Here is a 24446-nt window from a genome sequence, read left to right on the forward strand (position 1 = left end):
AGAGTAACTGGCGGGGATAACCACAGACTACAAAACCCAATATATTGTCGAATTATCAATCCACAAAATTGTTCTAATGACATTTAAGAGACAAGCAATGTACATAATCGCAAAATGTTCACCAGGCATGCTAGTAATGAAATAAAAGGAATTGGTGACTCCTAAAATCAAACATGTATGCATGCAACGATACAGTTTTATCAAGGGTGTAAACAACCACATGTTTCCGACGTTTTAATTTAAAAGTTAGTTAATGAATGAATACAGGATTTTTACCATTCTTTAATTCATTTAACTTTTTTATCTTAATGTGTTTCAGACTTGTTGAATTACATTTTAGGCCTTTTTGAAATACAGAACGCAATATTATATTGCACATCTTAATTACTAGTAATTGAAACCCGGTGGGTTTATTTTTTTTATTATTTTGGAGGAATAAGAAAATTGTTTCCCTTTGTCGCCAGTTCCTCAGAGATGAATATCCTAAAACAACGGTCTACATTAAATAAAAAACAAGATATATTTCGGAAATATATTGGCCATGCAAATGATTCACCGTGAGATCTTGTGTCAAGAAAGTCTTTAGAACATAGTTTTGGACAATGCAAATGCTTTCGACTACTAGTAATTAGGTAATCTTAAAATTATAAAAGAGACGTCTGTTTGAATGTTTGCTATCTACAACACTCTGTAAAATCATGATAAACTAGAGCAAAGCTCAGTGCACTGCAAGAGGTCTTACAGATATGAGTAGAAAAAAATATTGCTATTTTAAGGTTTGATATTTTGATCTAGATAAACCAGTTATTAAAGTTTATTAAATTTTTCCGATTCTCGTCTCCTAATTGCAAGGAAAAGGTAGTTGCATGTTAAGTTTGTACGGTATATCAAGTTGTGTCTTTTGTTAAAGATTTTTTTATCCTTAAACATGCGTTATTCGATTTATGGCCAATTCAGTTTATTCAACTCACAGTTTGTAATTTAGTAAATAGCATTAAAATAAATAAACTGATCACGATATGTTGTGTTGGACGTATATATTTTTTTCTATTTGATAACACTTTGCGAGCGTTTTTGTATAATATGTGACTTCTCAAATTTGGAGCCAGTCGTTTTGTACATGAGCTAGCTTTAAGAAGACGAGGGGGGGGGGGGGGAATTAAGACAACGCTAATTCCCATTTGATTAGTCGTAAACATTTAAAATTCAACTTTTTTTCAACTAAATCTATTTGATAATTTTGAAAGCAAATTTCCAAAAGTACAATTTTAAACTATATTCATTTTTGAATATCTAAGGCCCCTTTCACAATTATAATAGAATAATCATATTGAGGTATAATAATAAATGCTGCTGCATCTGGGTTTTTTGGGGCGGCATGTTTTCTCGCTTTCAACTATGTCTACTGAAGAGCGTCGAAAATGGACGATATATATACCCCCTCTGACTCGCACGAGCATTTGTACCATGGAACGCATGATCGCAAGTCCAATCGCATTGGTGCACGTTCAATCGCCCGATCACCTGGTCTCTCGCGCGATCCTATCGCATTATCTTTCAACAGTCGCTTTCATTGTAAAACATAGACGCAAGATATATCGCAAGATTTAATGCGTTTATATTGCACAACGCTCGCTTAGATCGTGCGAATTTCGTACGAATACTTTTTTCAAATGCGATTATTTCGGCAACAGTTTACGATTCATATCTCATTTTATAGGTCACACGAATATTTTGTCGCTTCTGCTCGTGCGCCAATTGTGAAAGGGGCTTTAAGCTATTAAGTACAAAATGTACGTGTTTCTAAAAACGGATTGATCAGTCTGATTTCTAAATACACCTCACCCCTCCTCCCCTAACACACAATTTCAGAATATGTTTTTGATAAGGGATGCATGCTTTTTAAAAAAAAACAAAAAACAAAATATAAACCAAATGTTTTATACTGTTTTTCTGTTTTGACCAAATAAAGAATGCTGTTCCCGTTCAAACATTTTAACATTGTGTGACCTAGATATGAGAGATTTATCTATCCATGTCAGATTACCTGTGATATTTGTACCTGAAATATAAGTCTGAATCACGCGACCTTGTACAGGTAGGTGGACTAGGAACAATATTCACCAACAACCCGCCATGTTGAATTTGTAAAGTTTTTCAATAGTTTATAACATTGTGGTTCCAAAGTTGTTCTAGAAAATCATCTCTGGTAGTCTTTGAACATGCAGGTATGACTTCTTATTTCAACTCGGCTTTTTTTTTCATAATAAAACCTACCCAACTCTCTTTAACTTGTAATTATTTTTCCGGGAGGGGGGGGGGGGGCAAATGGGGATACTATATGTGGCTAGTGTAAATATATCATATCAGTGATTGAGGTCTTACACATATGTTTTGGATTAATTGGTTCTTTTTTACTTTGATTTAGAGCTGTTTTCTTTGATTTTGAACAATATCTTCAAATGAACCATATTGTGTTGATAAAGAACAACATTTTGTCATCATCATGTAGACTGAGGGCAGAGGATGATGCAACCTTTAATTAAATCTGACCGGTAGCTGGGAGACCAGAACAAAGTAAAACACCCAGAACCCGACATGCTGGGTAGTGAAGTTTGGTATTTTAATTGAGTAAGTTCTTTAAGTGATTTATTTATATATTAATTAGTGTGATATTTTCATATAGACTCTATCAAATTATATAAACATTTAAATCAAAACTGTTGTTGATAAATAATTTCCACCGACAAAAGTGATAGCGGGTAATGGTATAAATTAATATAATTATGGTAAGTAAAGTATAAAATATGTGTAGTGCATAATAAATATTACATTTAATTCTATTCAATCATGTAATTTGGACAATATATAAATTTACATGTTCTAAATTTTTTTTCAGATAAAAGTTGATCCCTCTAGATAGTACATAAAGGTTCCCTGACCATGGACCCCAGGAACAGTGCCCAGGATGTTGTACGCTGCACCCTGTGTCAGGACTCTGTGGCCCCCATGTACTGTGAAGTTTGTCACATACATATGTGTAAAGACTGTGTAGAGAAACATTTCTCTGATTCCTCTATTGTTCACAAAGTGGTGCCACTTAATCAATATTTAACCACCCTGAACTATCCCAAGTGTAGGAAACACCCCACCAAACAATGTGAACTCCACTGTGAACAATGTGACATTCCTATTTGTGTACAATGCATTTCTTCTAAAAAACATTTAGGACATATACAAGATGATATTCTTAAAACATTCGAAAGCAAAACGGAAAAGGTGCGAAAAGATTTGCAAGAATTTGAGCAATTCATTTATCCTAAATACAAAGACATTGCATCTGATATCCCAGCACAGAAAGCTGATCTGAGTAAAAACTCCAAAAAATTGACAACAGCAATTGACAAACAAGGAGAAGTCTGGCACAGAAAAATAGACACAATTATCAAAAACCTGAAATCTAACGTGAAGAAAATGGAATCCAAACACTTGGTCGTCCTAAATACACAGGAAGATGAAATCAAACACACCATTTCTGAAATCACACAGACTATTGCTGAAATGAAGAAGTTACTGAAATCCAAAGATGTCTGCCTTGTCTCCGAGTACAAATCCAGGACTGCTGAATTCAGAAGATTGCCTCCTAAACTCAAAGTGTCCTTACCAAACTTTAGACCCCAGGAAATCCACACAGATCAGCTGATTGAACAGTTTGGTTCTCTCTCAGCATTATCCTTCACTATAGAGGAACAAGTCATGCCGCCACTTGGAGACGCGTACTCTGCGCAAGACCGGTCACTGATGGATGTACCCTGGCTTATCACAGATATAGACACTGCAGTGTATGTAGATCTACTCGGTGTGACATGTCTGAATGATACAGAAATCTGGACGCATGGGGATAACATGATGAAACTCTTTAACCTCCGGGGGGAACTAATGGAGTCCATCAAATCCAAGTCAGGAAACGAACCAGACGACATAGCAGTCACAAGGAGTGGGGATCTAGTTTATACTGATTACAAAGATAGAACTGTGAACATAGTGAAGAATAAACAAATACAGACATTGATCAGACTACGGGGGTGGGAACCTCGCGGTGTCTGTAGTACCTCCTCTGGTGACCTCCTGGTTGTCATGGACAGTGATGATAAACAATCCAAAGTCGTGTGTTACACTGGCTCCACAGAGAAACAAAGTATTCAGTACGATGACAAAGTACAACGTCTCTATCTATATGGTGACATGAAATACATCAGTGAGAACAGGAACCTAGATATCTGTGTGTCAGACTTTGACGCCGGTGCAGTAGTGGTGGTCAATCAGGCCGGAAAATTCCGGTTTACCTACACTGGTCCTCCCTCTACTACTAAGGGATCATTTAGTCCATTGGGCATCACAACAGACAGCCAGGGTCGGATCCTGACAGCAGACTATTACAACCACCGTATCCACATCCTGGATCAGGACGGACAGTTCCTCCGCTACATTGACAACTGTGATTTAGACCGTCCATGGGGTTTATGTGTGGACACCAGAGACAACCTCTTTGTGGCCGAGTGTGACACAGGTAAAGTGAAGAAAATCCTATATTACATGTAAATCAATTAACTGCATAAATTATATGAAATCAAAAGAACCAATTATATATATATATATATATATATATATATATATATATATATATATATATATATATATATATATATATATATATATATATATATATGGATCATTCTTTGAGTATTATGAGGTGATAATTTTGGTCGGGCGTGATCAAATCCAATAAAGCCCTTCGGGCTTTATGATAGATTTGATCACGTCAAAAAAGTAAAAAGTAAGTAAAATTCACTAAATTACTGTTAATGTACATCAGTGCGCTAGCTTAAAGAAACAGCAAAATCATCTTCTATTGGAACTGGAGTCTATCATCATGAATGTTTTGTGCAGTCCGTGATTTTTCGTAGGTCGCTGTGTGTGTTTATATTGTACAAGTATTTGTCATAAAGATAAAATACATATAATCTGCGTTAATGGGTCATGTATAAATTTTCTAAATGATCACTAACTTAATTTATATCTCGTATGAAACATGTATCACATGTAAACAGAGTGACAATCTATTAGATGTTTTTAAGACTGTGTGACTGTATTCATTTTACAATACATGTAGTTTTAATTATTTAATGTCATCGAACTGATATGTGGATTTAAGGTATTCAATGTGTAATGAAGGGATATTAAACAATAATTTTATTAATTAATTGAATAATTTAGAATTAGTTTAATATGTATTGCTATAGTCTGTCCCAAGTTATTGCCTCCATCGCTTTTTGATGATTTTTAATAAAATTACACATACCTGTGGAAGAAATACAGCTGAAATCGTTAAAAGGGAATATATCCAAGATATCTTCATTGATCAATTATCCTTTTCCACGCAGAAAAATTAACAGGAACGAAAACAGATTCCTTACGGAGATTTATAATGGGGAATGTTTACATCTTTTCTCCATTCGGAATACACTCGGAGTACATCGCGCAATTTTTTAACGTTATCATCCGGGCCTATTAATGGCTGTTGCAATGCAAAATCTCCGTAGACTTTCAATTTCGGGATGTGTATTGAAACCTGAAGCGGTAAAGGGGGCGTTTCAAAACAGATAATCTGGACATTTTTTATATTTAGTGGATGAACGTAGTTTGAGCACAAAGGTATTTACTGTTATTGAAATATCAAGCAAAAAGTGGTGGAAGCAAACACTTGAGACAGAGTATAGATTACATCAAAAGTGAATTTAAGGATGACGTTTACTCAGAATAAAAAAAAATTCCACTGATGATAATGAAAAACCAACTATTGTGTGTTATAGACTTTACATGGTAGTGTTATTCTTCACCTTCAAAAAAGTAGGTCAATGACCTACTTTTTGAGTTAATGGCCATTGAATATTTTTTGAAAATTTAAGAAAAATCCATAAAAATTTTACACTATGGTTGAGATTTTCTTAATTGTGAAAATGATACAAAATGCTTAACTCTTTAACAAATGAAATACAGTTTATGAGTGGTATTGACATTAAATAGATACAAAGCATTAAGTTTTCATTCACAATTTTTATAAATATTCTAGTCCGAATTTCCTCCATCAGTTTTAAAATTACTACCCATATTTGATTCATTATAACAAAAAACTGAATGATGATAATGCTAAAACATTAATAGTTTTAAACTAAGTATATTGACCTTTCTCTGCTGGTATGGAATTTATATGAGGTCAATGTTCAAAATTTTGAGATATGGTGTCTTTTATCATTCTTGAGCATTTTTCAATATTTTTGTAGTGTGTGCCATGCGCTTATCTAAACGAAAAAGCAAAATAAACCAACAAAATATGCAAAATTATGTTGACTAACAAATAGAATCTTAACTTTAAATATCATAACACTACCAAAAATATTTCAGTGGAAAACAAAATCTGAAATATTTAGTCCGAATTTCCTCTGTTTTGCTAAAAGTCAAACTTTGTCAGAGCCTAATTCCATAATTTAGTAAAATTATCTATAGTTATGTCAATAATAATTCATTTGATAAATACTTTTCGTATTTAAAACAAGTTTTACTCATGAAATTGAACTTTTTCACAATCCGGATTTGAGAACTCGAACCCTGAGTAAACAACGTCCTTAACCAAATTTACATGACTGACAACATATAAGAAGCTGGCCATTTTGCACCTAGAACTTTTTTAAGGAGATATCTTTCCTTGATGAAAAGGAAAAAAATTTAATTTTGTTAAAATATCAGTGATGAATGATTGACTTTATTTCATATTTTAATCAAAAGAATGTCTATGCATACACTCACCAAGAGATTTATATGAAATTCAACTTACTTTTTAGAATATATTAATAAAACATGCGTTGCCTGTAGACTTTGATCAATGTATAATTCAAGGTGCAATGCAATTAATTAGAGAACAATCAAAATTTTGAAAATTCTTTTGGTCGAATATTTTTTATTTGATAACAATTTCAAAATAATATTATGATTTAGAATATTGAACCATTCATTTTTAGGTACAAAATGTGATCATTATACATTGAATACCTTTTCAAAATATCATTTTTGTATGTGCACAGATTTAAACTGTTTATTTCATATTACTTGTAAACTGGCTATTCTTGTGCAGTAAAATATCTGAAAACAAATTAGCTGTGTAAGTGAACAAATATTCATATTGCATGTGAACAAACTGTGCATAATTAGTTTTTAGCTCACCTGAGCGGAAAGCTCAAGTGAGCTTTCTTGATCACATTTTGTCTGTCGTCCGTCCGTCTGTCTGTAAACAATTCACATTTTCAACATATCTTTTCAAGAACTACTGGGCTAATTTCAACCAAACTTGGCACAAATCATCCTTAGGCAAAGGGAATACAAAGTTGAGAACATTAAGGGCCACAATCTTTTTCAAGGGGAGATAGTTGGAAATTAATGAAAAATTTTAAGAAATTTTCAAAAATCTTCTTCTCAAGAACAATTAAGTCAGGAAAGCTGAAACTTGTTTGGAAGCATTCTCAGGTAGTGTAGATTCCAAGTTGTGAAAATCATGACCTCCGAGGGTAGGGTGGGGCCACAATGGGGGGTCAAAGTTTTACAAAGGAATATTTTGAGTAAATCTTTAAAAAATTTCTCAGAAACTTATCAACCAGGAAAGCTTAAACTTGTGTGGAAGCATTCTCATGTAGTGTAGATTCAAATTTGTGAAAATCATGACCCCACAGGGGTAGGTTCGGGCCACAATGGGGGTCAAATTTAAACATAGGAATATAAAGAGTAAATCTTTAAAAATCTTCTCAGAAACTTATCAGCCAGGAAAGCTGAAACTTCTTTGGAAGCATCCTTAGGTAGTGTAGATCAAAGTTATGAAAATAATGACACCCCCCGGGAGTAGGGTTGGGCCACCAATGGGGGGGGGTCAAAGTTTTACATAGGAATATGTATAGTAAATCATTAAAAGTCTTCTGATCGGAAACTAATCAGCCAGATGATTCTTTATAATTGTTAGGACTTTGGCACCCGGACAATTCTTCGGCCTCAAAAGAAGGGTCAGAGTTTGATATAGGTTTATATCCCATATATAAACAATTGTTAAGGTTCTATTTGAAAACTGCAATACTCAACTTGTGATATGACTATAAAATCATCCTGTTAGAAAAGGGACTAATGATTATAAATTAAACATAAGAATATCCAGGGGGAAAAATGGATTTTATTTATAATTTTTATATTTTATATCATACCTATTGTTCCTCAGGTGATCGATGTGGCCCATGGGCCTCTTTTTTATTTATATTATATGAGAGTTTATCTATAACACTTCAATAGTCTTTGTTTTTCCTAGATTAATTACGGTAATGCACTTTATATATTATATATATATAGCTATCAGCAAACGTTATGTCACATTAATGACAATGCTTAAGGGACGAGTAGCAGTTCTTTACCAGCAATGGCCACAAAGGGACTAAGGCCCATTACTTATAAAGAGGAGTGGTAAATGTATGTTATTCCAATTAGAATTCAAGTTGTAAGAGCTGATTATATCATTATCGACATATGATCTTAAGAATAAGAGTAGTCGTTTAAGTTTTCCATTCAACCTTGTTTTCTCTGATGAATGTTCAAAACTTCAAAAAATCCACATCGATATCCACAAAATATTAAGATCCTTTTTTAGTTGTTGTTTTTTTTTTTGGTTTTTTTTTTTGAGTGTTTAATATTTTTCATCTAATCGGACCTAAAAATGTATTTGATCTTATTTGACGTTTTTCCTAAAACAATGTATTTAGACAATGAGTAATACATGATTATGCATTATATGGATGTTTTTGAATTTAAATCAATACAAGAGAAATAATGTTTTTTGAATCAAACAAAATTGTTATATTACATTATTTGAATGTCATCAAATGGTCACAATATGCATAATCATATTTTTCTATTGATCATTTTTATTTTTTTCTATGCAAAGTTTTCCTTTAAATACTCAGAAAAATGCTAAGAATTAGTGGTAAAATAGTCGACATTTTTGGAAACTTTTGCTTAATTTCATTTGTTGTATTTTCTTATTTCTCCGGAGTGGTGAATATAAAATCTTTTTAATTGTTGTACATTTTTTATTGATTTTATTGCACTTTCTTTCCTGCTTTAATTGAATAAACATCAATTCTAAATTTATTAATTAGGACTTTTGATTTGTTTTAAATCAGACTAGACTTTAACCCGTGCGTGCACGGGTTGAGATTGTATATGATATTGGAATTTACGAAATAGATACACCGTATTGTTGCCATTTACATAATAAAGCTTTAAGCCTACAATAATGCTATTGATTTCCCTACACTGTGTCTCGGGACAGGCCTTCAGATACTACAGTTAAAATGCCTCCCATATACCCGTAATGTAGCAAAAAATTGCAGAATCGCTCCAAAACGATTTTGGAGAAAATTAACGAAGTTACTTTGAAAATAACAGTCGAATTATTCATAATAAACCATTTTGAGGGCTGCCAATACCTTTCATCTAAAAATTCAATTCATATTAATAAAGAATTCAACACTTTCTCCAGCAGTGTTTTTCATTCGCTTCGAGTTGACACTCGAAACTATCGTGTTTTTCATATTAAATGCACTGAGTTAGACTTATCTCCCGTAATTCCTGTGATTGTATGACAAATTTTCAATGAAAATTTACACGAATTTGTTATATCGTTTCTGAGTTTATCCATGCAAATGTAATATTGTAGAAACAAAAACTAAAGAGCCTCCCGTGATTTAGCGTGAATGTAATGCGCATGCGCAAGATTGTAAAATCCGAAAAATCCATACGATTTCCGGATTTTTAAAAGGAATTTTCGTTGATTATTAATTAGCGAAGCTTGATTGAGAAAAAATAAAAACAAATTGGTAATCTTCAAGTGCCGATAATGTTGAAAATATATAAAACAAATGACAGTACTCTTCCGAGTCCTTGGTATTAAAGCCCAAAAATTCGAGTCAATTATTTTAATATAGTAGTATAGAAGTATAGATATATATTTCCTGTAAAAGCGAGTAGCTCAGCAGCCACAGAGCTGATTCCCCAGTTTCACGCTTAGTTTAAAGATTAACACGGTGAAACATGAATAGTATATAACAAAGTAGACTCTAAGTCTCTCTCTCGTAATTACTCGTACGAAACTCGCACGATGCAGAGCGACCGTTGTGCGATGTAAACGCATTGAATCTGTATGCGACTGCTGTACAATAAAGCGAGTGTTGTGAGGTTATGCGATAGGGTCGCACGAATGACTAGATGATCGAACAATTGAACGTGCGCCAATGCGATAGGATGTGCGGCGCATTGCAGAAATGTAGATCGCATTCGGTCGCATCTGATAGCATGAATAGCGTGCATGTCCAGTATTTTGAAGAGACTTGATGCACCCGGAAAAATGCATGCAACGCACCCGGAAAAATGCATGCAACGAATGCGAGAGCTCATGCAACGTATGCGATAGCTCGCGCAAAGCCAACAAAATCCGATTGCAAAGTGTTGTAAAGTGCGTCAATTGTTGTGAAGATAAATATTTAGTTAAATTGTCAAATTTAGGACCTGCCTGGCAATGTCTGCACCAGTTGTTTTGTCATTGCGAGAGGGTTCAACGTCTTCACGGATACTCAACTGTGAATCTAATACGTTTGAACATAAACATATAACGGATGAATGTCCATGGTTTGAAATATGGTGGGAGGGAACCAGACCACCTGTTCAACCTTTCCTTGATTTATTTATTTACAAATCCAATTATTAAACACTAGTATGTTGACATACTAAATCTCGGAACCCCCCGTCTAGGAAAAAATTCTTAAACCGCGCATTTGGGTATAACCGGGTAAACCCAGTCATCGGGTAACCCGGGACAGGTTAAAAAGAACTAGGGATTCTAAGGGCCAAAATCGGCCCCATCTCAAAAACGAATCATAATTTTCTGGTTATATGCTGTAGATGTCTATTTCTCAAAAACAGTACTAAACTGTTCGGAAAAGTCAATTTTGGGGGGAAAATATCAGCATAAAAACGCTGCAAAATGGCTTATCATGTAATACTCACTGACTTAACATCACAACTATTCATTAAATTAACCACATCATTGAATGTAATTAGGGTAAATGTTTTAATTATAGTTGATAAATGATTTGGTTTTTTAAATTTAAAAATGAGTTTATGGTTGTCATGGCAACCATTTGCATTCAGGAATATGTTAATGAATGCAGAAGTAGTTATGGAGATAGGGGGCCAACTTGAGTAGTTTTGAGCATTAAAACTACAATAGAACAAGGGGCCCAGGGGCCACATCGCTCACCTGAGCAACAATAGCCATAACTCTGATCAAATTAGCATTACAGTATCAAAATCTATTTTCCCGGAGAAAAAAAATAATCATTAATTTAAAAAAAACAGACATTGACTAGTTTATAAATTACTATTACAGAAATATACACGGTTTTTAAATTTATGCCTAAATAGAGTCCAAAATAAGCCCTTACTGCCCTTTCTTCTTTGATATGATGTATTCAGAAGCATTGTTTTTCATGGAAAACTATCTATTAATACCTTGAAATAGTCAAATAGTCAGGTTATATATGGCTGAACAATTCAGATAATTTATGTCGTAGGCATTCGGAATACGAGATTATAGGAATGATTCCTACGCCAGTGTTTATTATAGTCTCGTTCAACCAGACGCTCTGCTTGTCGGAATTTTACAGAGACAGCATAGCGTCTGGTCGAACAAGACAAGAGTTCAATATTGCTCGGATCCTTGAATATCAAGAATTATTTCTATTACAAATTTCATAGTTTGATGAAATTTACTCTATGTAATCGCTATAAATATTACACAACATTATTCCTAAAGGGTTTTATTTGAACTATTGTTGGAAAACCCCAAAAATTCATATCGGTAATAGAAAAAAGGCGTAATTCTAATACAGCTTAGAAGCTAAATGCCATTCAAAATTACATATCGTTGATTTTAAACCAAATAATAATCCATTAAATCAACTCCCATCAGGGCTGCGTTCAAGATCGTAGCAGCTAGCCTAGCCGCTTGGTCGTAGATATAGAGGTCTGTTGAACGGACCGCTAGGTTAGCCGCTAGGTCTCAGATTTGAAGTTGGAAATATTCAACTAAAGACTAATTATATTGACATAATTTGTTAATTTCAAGAGGAAATATACATGTTAAAATTTATTATAACTTAAAGGATGAACAAAATATCACTAAATAAATAGATTTCATGTTTGTTACAAAGTGGTAACTAAGGTGACCATCTTGAATTTGATGCTTAACATAAACTATTTAGGCTACGTAGCGGCTAGGCTATCTTATCGTTCAACTCCCTAGCCCTACGTAGCAGCTACGATCTTGAACGCAGCCCAGTACTTTCGTACTTTGATTGGTGATAAGTATAGTTAGGATAATTCTTGAACCTAGATGTACTCAAATTACATTAACATTTCAACTTTTTTAAATTAGCTGTGAAGCGGATAGGATAAATTCTGCAAGGGTTATATAAAATTCAAATTTTTATAGATCACTTTGATCCAGAATTTATTAATATTGTTACATGTAACAGATTTCTGCTTTTGATAAAATATTCACCTTTTTTGCGGTCCTGAAAAACAAAGAAATTACACAAAGAGACTTAAAGGTCTTCTAAATGCAATTCGTACCTGTAATTGAAAAATAAATCCTTATCGTCATAGTGCCATGTTATTATAAAAACGTCCATCAGTCAGATGATAAATCTTCCCGACAGATATCTAAAAAAGGAAGAAAAAATCCCAAACAATCCAAGATTTAAAAAACAAAACAAATACAAGCAATTACAGAAACCGCAACTACCTTCGAACAATAAAGGTCAAACAAAATATTCCAAACTTTGGGAGGAATATTCATACATATGTTTGAAAGAAATGTGTATACGCTTGCCAATTTTTTGCAATTTATTACACATTGTCCCCGTCTCGTGCGGTTATGGTGTCAACGCTTTGCTGATTTTATCGCCATTTTTATGACCTCGTCTAAACACCGTGTAAATCTCGCTTGCGCCGTGCGCTTGGTCAAGCTAAAGAACGGAAAATGACACGGATCTGATGGCGATAAGCCGGTAAGAAATTTAATTTTATCAATTCTGTTTGTAATTGTTGTGATTGATTTAGAATATTTCTTTAATTTATTTTTTTAAGACTTAGTGAATTATTTTTCAGGGTTTCACTTTTCTGTGATGCATTGTTAAATTCTATACTTTTTTAAGAAAACGTCTTTCTGATTTGTGTAGTTGATCTGTAGTTTTGCTAAATGTAATTCTAAATGATTATATATAATTTTGATGCATTAAGAAAGGTATTCTATGAAAGCTTTTTGACTCGGTTACTCTTTACTAGTTTACATTTTATTTTAAAATGTAAACTAGTAAAGAAGAAAAAAGTGCAGATCTTGCTTAACATATGTACGTAATTGTGGATGAGAGAGAGAGAGAGAGAGAGAGAGGGGGGAGAGGGTAGGAGAGAGAGAGAGGGGAGAGAGAGAGAGAGAGAGAGAGAGGGGGAGGGAGAGGGTAGGAGAGAGAGGTTACTAGAATCTATAAAACAATAACATATCTTAGAATCAAAAGTATCAAAAAAACAAAATTACGGGCATATTTCAAAATGCTTTATTTAAATGTGACTCTGCAGTCTCGTATATGTGTCTTTTCACTGTTTTATATACTCTGAAAAATGAATGAGCATGCGTAAAGGTAGCATTTTCTCAGTTTAACATGACAGTGCGTCACCTCTTTTACTTTCTAATAAACCACAAAACTATGATTAAGTATATCATTAGGTTATACGACCTCTTTTAATATAAATAATTGTTATTTGATCTACATGTCAGTTTCCTTATATATATATATAAAAATATATCAGAATATGGGTGATTCATACTTCCGAACCCGACAGTAATATTGTGAGTAACATCCCTCTCTGTTTATTAATATGCAAAAACGATATTGGCGTAAAAAATTGTTATAATAAAAAAACATGCACGGGTTTGTGCGTTCATTAGAACATTGAAAACATTTCAGACTACAACATTTCTTGAATTTTACTTACAAAAATAGGATTTATATACACTAAATAGAGTACTGTCGGCTGCGTCGAAGGGTTTGTATTTTTACGTATTAGTTTTGAACAACACAGCTAATTAGCTGGAAATGAATTATGCTTATTTAATGTTTATTATATTTACGATATATCTTCATGAAAAAGAAATCATGATTTTAAAACAAACTTTTGCTTTTTTATGTCTGACTTTTGATGAAGTGAAATTGATTCGCGTAAGATGCTCTAAATGAATTTCAAAGGCATTCTAACAAATGTTGACTTTGATGTCTCACGACCAAAAAAATCGATTAACAAGATCGATTTCTTAGCTACATGATTCCGAATGACGGATTTGAAACTTACAACAAAAGGTGAAAGGTCACTGCATTGAACAAAAGCGTTAAGGTGTCCTCATGTTCATTTTATTTTGCAGAACTCTGCACCGAGCCTCGGACTGAAAGGACATTGTTTCCAGGAATAAAATGATAATGGTTTCCGCTTAACGATACTTTTGCGGGGTCATTTATAACGCTAACAGACACGGAGTATCATATACAAGTGACCTTTCTCGCTAAAGAAGCACGGCTACACGTTATTGTTGTATTATGGACTGAATTTTTTATTCTGTAGGAAATCCGGTTTATTGTTTTACCTCGTCATACAGAATTATATCTTTATCACTTCGTGCACACGTCTTTTGATGCGTTTCTTCAAAATGGATTTTAATCTTGTGATCGCGTTTCTTGTTTGTTTGACGGTTAAAGTATCGGGACAATTACCTGGTTTGCCGCCCCCTGGCAATCTACCCATTCCACAAAGTATAGGAACATTACCCCCGATTGGGACCCCTGGGAATGTGGTACCCCCTACTCAGAACATGGCTTTTACTCCAGCCAATCAACCCGCTACATCGCCACCGTGGATGGCTTCCGCTCAGAGTGGAGGCAATATTCCTACTGTGCCAACAGTACCGCCAAGCACCACTTCCGTTGTGACTTTTATTTCCGTTTCCGGTTCCTTTCCCTCTGTGTCGATTCCTGATAATGGATATGACGATCATTACGTCACAATTAAATCCATGTTTGATACCTATTATCCAAATGTGCCCCCACTTCGGAGGGTGGAAAATCGCGCTACCCTACAAATTTTCCAGGGAAGTTCTGGTGTGGCAGGTACAGCAGTTGTGTCTGATGATCCAACAACCATCTATATTCAATATATTCTTCCGCAGCAAAATGCGTACGCGTATTTACCTTTTACAACTGATTCTACAAGAAGGCTGAAATATCCAGAGAGACCTATATATTTACCCTACCCCCAGTTAGCAGTGCGTGTCCCAGCCACTGGAGAAATCTACCCGGTTTATATTCCGTTCCAACCGAATGAAAACCGCCGACACAGTGAGGAACCGGAAATGTTTATTCCATCCATTGTTCCTGGAAGTAACGTGCCACTTTATGAAGCCGCATTACCCGCGCAAACGGTTTGTAATTCGATCATTTATTGTTTATGTGTATACTTAAATCAAAGTCAACCCAAAAAAACCCAACTAATTCAAAGGTAATTATTGAAGCGCTTCAACAACAATCGATGTTTAAAATCTTATATATTAAATCTTACATATCCATGGCTAGATATTTAGACTCAACAGTCTCGAGTCTCTATCAAATCGGCAACGTTTGTATGATGCATACAAATTTTATATTTCATATAAAAAAAAATAGATCGAATCTTTTCTTCGTAGTAATTAGCCATAGATAATTAGTCGTATAGTATTACAGTCATTAGGTCAAATATTTAGATTAAGACAGTACGTAAAAGGATCTTCCATTCATGTCCGTTATAGAAGGTTTATGGCTCTGACATGTGACGGGAACATAATATAAGTACCGATGATCAGTGGTTACTACCACCTGGCCCCAGAAAAGGTGGGAACGGTCACCGATTTATATCGATCTCGGCAATACTACACACATATAATTGCTATTAATGGTCACTATATTCAGATAAATTATTTCATAACTAGCTGAGTATCGATGCTCGGCTTACATACTTACATAGTGATTTCACCGTTTCTTTGTTTTATACATGTACAAAGCAAAATTATGGGTAGAAAAAGAGCATAATTATCGATCCTATTTCTGATCAGCAGTTTAAGATATGTACGTGTAACGCTTTTTTAATATTTCTAATGAAATAAGAAATTAAGTTTAAAAAAAAAAGATATATGTTTAATTGAAACTAAAGAATAAATTACCGATATTTATATTCTTAAAGCGTTATTTTCAGTGGTTAACATCAAATTTGATGAAACGAAAATTTTATTGATGGTTATGGAAAATAACCTGTATTTTCTCATGAAAACTACAGCGTTCGTTTTGTCACATTTGGCCTATTTAGTTTTCCAAGAAAATCTATTTTTTAATGATATTTATCTCATTTTGTCGAACAATATATCGTTTCTTCGAAAGAAAAAAAAAGAACTAAATTAATTGTTATTCTACTAATTTTAGTCGACGTTTACCACAAATAATCAATTACCAAGCGAAACTTTGAATGGGATGCAGTCCAGTCAACCGCAAGGCTCTCGGCAAATCCAGCGACCAGGCGGTACACAGCAAATCACACCCAACGCAATAGGTCAACCGGAAATAACCTCGTCAAATTCAGGTCCGCAGATGAGTAATTTCATGCTCCCATTGGACGGTAGGATTTTTTTTATTAAACTGTTATGGCGTTGATTCTGTTTTTGTCTGTGGTATTGCACAAAATGTTAATTTCTATTTACATGCAACCATCTGTAAATGATTTAAGAGGTGTGGAATTAAGAAATGTAAATATTGTGAAAAATTCAATGTTAATTTAAACAAACGTCAGACCTTTAAACTTTTAGGGATGTTTTGTTTTAAAAATCGGGAGGTTTTTTTTTTGGGGGGGGGGGGGGCTATATTATATTATCTGCTTTTGGGAAGGGTGTTGTTTTTAAGAGGATAAGGATACGGAAAATGAAAACAATATTCAAATATTCTTCAACTTTCGGATTGCGTTGATTTAACATTTATTTTAATTTGTCTTTTTTTTTTCAATTCTAGGACAGTCTCCAAAATGGAACGACTTACGAGGTAGGTATTCATGTAGTATATCATTAAAAAAAAAGATGGAAATGAACTTGCTTTTATACTTTACTTCATTATACTAGCATATCATAAAAGTAAAATATTTACATCTTATTGTTTCTATGACTATATATATATCTAGCTTTTTATCTTCTATTTTTTTGTGTGTGTGTGAACGAAAATGCAAAAGATCGACACGGGATATCTGTGCATTAATGAAATTCATTGAAATATGCATAAATGCATATGAAAAATTATGACCTTTGCAACTAAAGCAGATAACAAACAAACTATTTATCATTTGTCATTTTAAAAACGCTGTAAGAACAGGAGTGGTTTAGGGAAATTTCCTTGAAAATGTCACATATCGCGTTAACGAAATAATGATAATTAATCACGGAGTACGTGTGTCCTTTACAACACTGGGGTGATATTCGGCCAACGACATTCTATTAACCCAGTCTCAATTTGTCAAGTGGATATAATTGTATTTTCTACATGTATATATATTTATAGTTTTCAAAAACTTAGCAAACAGTCTCTCTCTCTCTCTCTCTCTCTCTCTCTCTCTCTCTCTCTCTCTCTCTCTCTCTCTCTCTCTCTGTTTGCAAGCTTTTAATAGTTTTTTTCATTGACTGGCACATTACTGAACCGTAAAATGTGTTTTATTTTTTACTCGTTTGTTCATACATCTACTCCTTATTCCATTCAGTAACATGGGACCACAACGCCACAGAACCCGGTCTGATGGGCAATCCGTCCGCCTTCGCTCACCTTCCTCTGAAGGAGTCAGACGCCATCATTGATGGTTATATGCTACTGACGGACTGTTCTGGTAGGTACAATATATATCAAGTACACGATTAAGTATACATGAGTATGTCTAAGTAAAAAATAAGTTAGTACCTAAGCAACTGAATGTATAAAGCAATGTTAGTTATCGATCAGTCGCCATTCTGAATTAAGTATCAAGCAACGCTGTAGAAATAGCAAAGTTATTCTGTAGGCCTACAAGAATGCATTTGCTGATTATAAGTGGGGAAGGGGAGGGCATACATAAATATGTATGCATATACATCATCGTTAGATTGATCAAAGAAACATATCACACCAGAAACAAAAACGATTGTGGCGCGTGCGCTAATTAAATAAACCTGCCTAATGAATTGTAGCGACAGGAGACCCTCGCTGATTGATGAGTCGTGTCAGAGTGATCCAGATCAATCAGTCAAATGATGACCGAATTTGTAAACACACCTCTTTGATTGATTTCAACGTAAATAAAAATAACGATTAACTAATGAATTGTATTGTAATTCATTCATCACCGCAAACATCAGGAGTGGGACTAGTTCACAGGTGCTTGACGACTGGACCAAGACCACCCCCCACCCCCCGATTTAAACCCCCGGGGTAGTTGACTTTTTGATAGAAAATCCTTTAAAGTCATGTACACAACATGTTCAATAATTTTAAGTATCTAAAAATTAACGAAAATTTAACGATTAATTTAAAAAACAACACCCCCCCCCCCTTGCATATAATACACATATGTACATGTATATGCAGGTTGGGTTGTTAATAAATCATTTATTTTCAATTAATTTTCAGATATATGATATGGAACATGTGTAAATGATTTTAAATGAGTTTCTATCACAAAAACGTCAACTACTCCATTTCTAAGTCGGGGGGTGGGGGGGGGGGGGGGTCCTGTCCTCAAGCATCTGTGGGATTAGTTGTCATTGTCACACCCTCTTTCAATGCTTGTATTTTACAAGTAAGACACATTCGCCTGACGCGGTATTTTTCTCTTAAAGGGGCATCGTCATGATTTTGGTCAAATTTTATTTTTCTAATTTTATTGTTTACAATGCTTTAGTAATGCATATCAATTGATCAACCAAAATTTGAGCGTCAGTTGTAGAGTTATAAGCAAGATACAGAGCTCACAATTCTGTAATATGTGTTTGTTTACATTGGTTAAATATACCGGTAGAAGTTCTTTTAATTTGTTTTGAGCAAAAATAAACAATCCCTAGAATTTGTCACATTTATTCTAGGTCAAAACCTAGAATTTTCCTGTCAACCTTCAAAATGTAATCAAATATATGAACTGAGCTTATAAATCGACGACTAACAATCAAATTTTGGTTATTAGAAATGTCCTACTAAAGCATTCTAAAATTTAAACAGGAAAAATTTGACCAAAAATCGTGATATTTTTCCTAAAGGAATTTTAACTTAACGATTCTTCTGTTTACATAATTATGTAAATTATGATGCTTTACTAAAATTGATTCACACTCACTTTTAGAAATATGGTTAGTACATGTATATATTGAATACGATATTTTACGGTTTTAGGGTCGGCGAATTTCGTGGGGAGGCGGTACTGGCGGAACAACGACCCCGCCCTAGTGTTGATCTACGACTCCCAGGGGCTGATAGCCGGTATACAGACAGGGGTAAGAGTCATACTGTATAACGGGGCCTCGAGAGAACTAGATATGATCGTCGATATTTTTAGATCTGTTCAATCTTGTCGAGAATAACAGTTTTGTGTAAAATTATTTGTATTATAAGTAAGGTTTTCATAATGTTTATGGCTTACATGTATTTGAATGATTTTAACTCACATGGTTCAAAGGTGGACAAACGTCCTTACCGATATGTCGAATCAAGCGACCACCCATGAATATAAGAGCATTTCTTTGGCACATTAACCTTTTATAATCGAGTCTTAAATCTTTATAAATTGTTTTTCATGAAATTGAACATCAACGTACGAGTGAAGGTGTTGTGGATATGTACCTGTGTATTCAAGGTTACCCCAAAACTAAGCTTTCAAAAAGGTGGTTTTCTTTCTTCAAAGAAGAAGAGGAGGGGGTTAATTAATATGTCTGAAATAGGCACACATCTGCTCAAGTCAGATGAGAGTTATCGTGTTGCTGCTGTTTTATACTTGTAGATGCATCATAATGCATGATGTTTACATTTTTTCAGATCCCGGATAACTTGCCCAATGGATACCCCACCCGTAATTTGAAGCCCCGTCCATTTGTTTTGGAGGGAAACCTTCTGTTCGTCACTGCATACTTCATGGAGCCATGTAAGATTATTTTTGTCTTCAACTTTGTAAAATAGAGAAATAAATCTGGTAAGGACACACATCATTTAATGTTTACATAAAGCTTAGAATATTTAATAAGTAGCCTATATTCATGTTGTTTTTAACTACTGATTTCGTAAACATTTAAGCATTTCTTGTTATCAGGCCAAAAAAGATTACTTTAAAATCCCCGATACAGAGATTATCATTGTAAATCCGAAAGTCCCTTTGCATATTGTTGCTTATATCATAATGTTTATTATATGCAAAATGACTTACATGTAAAATATACACTAATGAAGTACGTTCTATAACTTCATACCCGTAAATCCGCCCTCTCCCTAACATACACACGCCTTCAAAATTTTTCCTGTTTTGACATACGGTGTCACGTAGATATTTTTCTTAGCTCTTTGAATTAGACATGAACTTAGGAAAGAGTTGTTAATTTTATTATGCAGCAAAAATCTGTTCCTCCACGCGGACCGAGGCCCAGATGATATCAGAGGGGATAGGGTCGGGGCTGTACTTCCAGAACGGTCCCAACCCCCTCACTGACGCCGTGCCGGTGCCGTCAGAGGAGTCCACAATACAACAGACGCTGTGGGGGCAGGGAAAGTGTGTGCCCAGACTAGGTGGGTCAACTTTCAAGTATCACTTTCACCCCTCCCACCACTTTACGCCTCACGTACGAAAAACAGTGAAATGTTTTAATCAGTTTGCTGTCAAAATATTGAAGCCTTTTTAATCTGCTCAAAATGAAATTGATGCATTAAATTTAAAACCTATAACTAGTTCTCACTTTTGAAAAAAAAAATGTTGTTTGAAACGCAATTTAAAAACGATTCAGTATCAAAAGTTACTGTCATACTTATATAATATGGCTTTCATTCTGACCAGGGCATTATATATGTTGTGGCGAATTTTAATTGTAACAGTTTTAAATATTTAAACGTACTGAATAATATAACTTCTATAAAAGTTACTTATTAGTGCATATGATTATGCTTCCCATGTATTTTAGTCACTGTGATATTACAGGACACCAGTACCAGTACAATGTACGTAAGGACATGTACTGTGAAGAGTTAGCCCCCTTACACCTGATGTACGATAGGGGCCACTTGGTGGCGTTCGCCTGGTTCTTTGTGTCAGACATACAGTCGCCCGTCTTCGAGAAAATTCCACAGACAATGTATTCGGTAAGTTTCTTTGATTTTATTATATATATATTAAGAAAATAAGGAATCATTCTTAGACTTTTAATGGGTGATCATTACACTCGGACACGTGGTCAAATCCAATAAATCCCGAAGGGCTTTATAATAGATTTGGTCTCTTACCGACTATATAACGATCATCCCCATCCAAGTCGAAGAATTATTTCTTATTTCCTTTACTGGTGTGTATGCACTTTTTCAATTATGAAATAAATAACTAAAATTACTGATAATTTCATATTTATTTTTTAATTTAAACCCCTCCTGTGCCCCGATAGTGTGCGCAATTTTGTTAAGTGTTCTAAAGCAACTACCTAAATAAATGCTGTTTAATACGCCTGTAAGGCCATGTTTCTATGACACAGTTATTAAAAAAATCAAAAGGAAATTTAAAATGTAGATTTTAAAAAAGACACCTGAAAATGTATTTATAAATACAATGTACATAATCGTTACCTGCTTTCACGAGTGAGGTTCGTAACGACAATGAGGCATGTAATCAGTGTCTTTCTTACATTGAGTGACTTAACTAAAACTTACATTGTTCGCTTAGCTGTAATATCAGTAATCGTATTCTCTTTTTATCAACAGAGGATGTTCCAGACGGTGCCAGACTGTTTATATACCATGGGACAAGTGACGTCACTTCACATATTTCTGACGGATCAATACAATGAAATTACATGCTCGGCGAAATAAACAAAAAATATTCACTTCGTTATTCAACTTATTTCTAGAGTTATTTCATTCTTTTTTAAAATACATGTATCATATATAATTATGCGTTATATAATTAAATTCCTATTTTTTTACTCTGAAACTTACTTTCTCTCTGCCCTCAATATTTGCAAATTGTTTTTCATGAACTAAACTAAAATAGGCTAAGTGCAAAAGGGGGACTCGCGGGAAACTAAAGAAATAAAAGCATTGAAGTAAAATATATATGTCACTATAATTCAGTAAAATAAAACATAAGCAATTTTATAGAAATCTAACTATTATCCATCATAACTTCTCTCATCTTCATCTTCACACAAATTAACTCTTTCCATGCAACTTCTATGTCTGCATACATTCTGTACATATCTTTTGTTATTTTTCATTTACCAATTACGCTTTTGTACTTCTCCAAATGGAGAGTGTTCCCAACGTAGTTGTTTCATTTCCACTTCCTTGTTTTTAAAGCGCTAAGCATAGCTGCAGCGCTTTTTTGTCGCCAGATTTCTAAACCTACTTCCACTTTCGTTTTCGCGTTTCCTATATACCGCCACCTACTGGCGGATGCTGGAGAGGTCGTACCCTGGAGATGACGTACTCTTGAAATATCATAACTTTGCAGTAGGGAGACTTATTTAAATTGAAGTTATACTTCCATAAGTTTGGCAAGTATATAGTACATTTCGGAACGATGTGTTTATTATGCAGCATACAGATGTAGTCAGACGATAGGAATAAGTTATTTGAATATTTTCCAACCTAGATCTTGTCAGAAATCGTTGGAGAAATGGAAGAACTTGTTTAAAACATAGCTTGAAACGAGGACCCCCTATAAATCCAAGATGGCGAGTGTCGCCCCTTTACTTTTTTTAATGTACATTGAGTACACTTTTTTAACATGACTGAAACGGGGGGTCTTAGTGAATTTATTTATTGCAATACAAAGAAATACACATAAGATTACCAATTTTAATTACTTTTTTCTTCGGGAACAAATAATTAGGAAATTCACTATCCAACAACCAAGCCCCTGTGCTCTTCCCATGAAAATCATCACGCATCACAAAAATGACCTAGCTCGCATTATTACAAAACGTGAATAGTCTGACATGTTACACATACCGGTATATTTTTCATTTCATAAAAAGGTAGCAGTTAGAAACGGCCCAATTCGAAGAGGAATTCGAATGGTTTTGCCTCAGCTAGGTTTTGACGTGAACCTACATGTACGGTGAAATACTGTTGTGACATCTGCATAGGCGTCCATGACAACATTCTTTTAATAATACGTGTTAAAAACACGATACTTTTTACGTCTGATGAGATGTGAGCTAGACTTCATCAAATTCAATCATATACCCTAAAATATACCCCAGAAGAGACCGTATAGTTGATGCTTAAATGAAAAGAATTAAGCGACTCCATTTTGATATTCTAACATCTGGTAATGTTTATTCATTAGGGGTCTTTGCATGGTGTATTATTAAATAAGGCTGGAAATGTTGTTCGAATACCAAAGCTTATATTTTAAAGAATAAGTAGCATTCCCTGCAAGGAAAATCTTTAATGCGATTAGTATTAACTTACTTTTGTCAAAACTTTTTGGCTTTTTATTTTGCAATAATATTGGTATCGTAATTTGTCACTGTATTTTTTAGTGTTCATCTTTTTTTGTTTGGAAGTTGTCTGATGTAAAAACAAAGAAATTATGAAAATTAGCAAATAAACATAAATAAATATTAATCATCATTTTAACGTTGTTATTGGCGACAATCTAATTTTACAAGAAACATGCACTCTGTAGCTCTGTTAAACAGTAGCGAAATCTGTTTAAAACTAACCAGCAATATCATTATAAAATTACTACAAATGATCTCGATTTCAAGATATTGCTAAAATCTTAAAATCAAGGCAGATTGTTATATATTTGTAAATTTGAAATTTCGATTTTATATCAAGTGCATTTTTCTCAATAACGAACAATATGATTCTTTACATGTATTTTCATATCAATCGATATATTTTTAACAATTTCTTACCGGCTTAGCGCTTTTCAGTACTTTCAGTACTTTGATTTGTATTCTATGT

General features: G+C 34.1%; 2 protein-coding genes across 3 annotated transcripts; both read left to right on the forward strand.

The window, feature by feature from the left end:
* Positions 1 to 2943: 2943 nt before the first annotated feature.
* Positions 2944 to 4602, forward strand: LOC136271005 (E3 ubiquitin-protein ligase TRIM71-like). The gene has a single exon (XM_066070068.1). The coding sequence runs from the start codon at positions 2944 to 2946 to the stop codon at positions 4600 to 4602; it is 1659 nt and encodes a 552-aa protein (XP_065926140.1).
* Positions 4603 to 13003: 8401 nt separating this feature from the next.
* Positions 13004 to 22354, forward strand: LOC105346321 (uncharacterized). Of its 2 annotated transcripts, none has more exons than XM_034471300.2 (10): positions 13004 to 13217; positions 14627 to 15676; positions 16707 to 16899; positions 17286 to 17315; positions 18022 to 18144; positions 19677 to 19777; positions 20316 to 20421; positions 20883 to 21056; positions 21463 to 21623; positions 22233 to 22354. In XM_034471300.2, the coding sequence occupies exons 2-10, from the start codon at positions 14894 to 14896 to the stop codon at positions 22338 to 22340; spliced, it is 1779 nt and encodes a 592-aa protein (XP_034327191.2). In that variant the 5' UTR covers positions 13004 to 13217; positions 14627 to 14893; the 3' UTR covers positions 22341 to 22354. The 2 variants fall into 2 exon arrangements, with proteins under 2 accessions (XP_034327191.2, XP_034327190.2); XM_034471299.2 differs by lacking the exon at positions 13004 to 13217 and adding an exon at positions 14097 to 14253.
* The last annotated feature ends 2092 nt before the right edge of the window (positions 22355 to 24446 follow it).

Source organism: Magallana gigas, chromosome 8 (assembly GCF_963853765.1).
Source record: "Magallana gigas chromosome 8, xbMagGiga1.1, whole genome shotgun sequence".
NCBI classification, from domain to species: domain Eukaryota; kingdom Metazoa; phylum Mollusca; class Bivalvia; order Ostreida; family Ostreidae; genus Magallana; species Magallana gigas.

Excerpts from the sequence above, each read along its gene's own strand:
- LOC136271005 (XM_066070068.1), top strand. The coding sequence starts at position 2,944 with ATGGACCCCAGGAACAGTGCCCAGGATGTTGTACGCTGCACCCTGTGT.
- LOC105346321 (XM_034471300.2), top strand. The coding sequence starts at position 14,894 with ATGCGTTTCTTCAAAATGGATTTTAATCTTGTGATCGCGTTTCTTGTT. Across the intron at positions 16,900-17,285 it reads TTTCATGCTCCCATTGGACG|GACAGTCTCCAAAATGGAAC; the intron begins GTAGGATTTTTT and ends TTTCAATTCTAG. Across the intron at positions 17,316-18,021 it reads AAAATGGAACGACTTACGAG|TAACATGGGACCACAACGCC; the intron begins GTAGGTATTCAT and ends TATTCCATTCAG.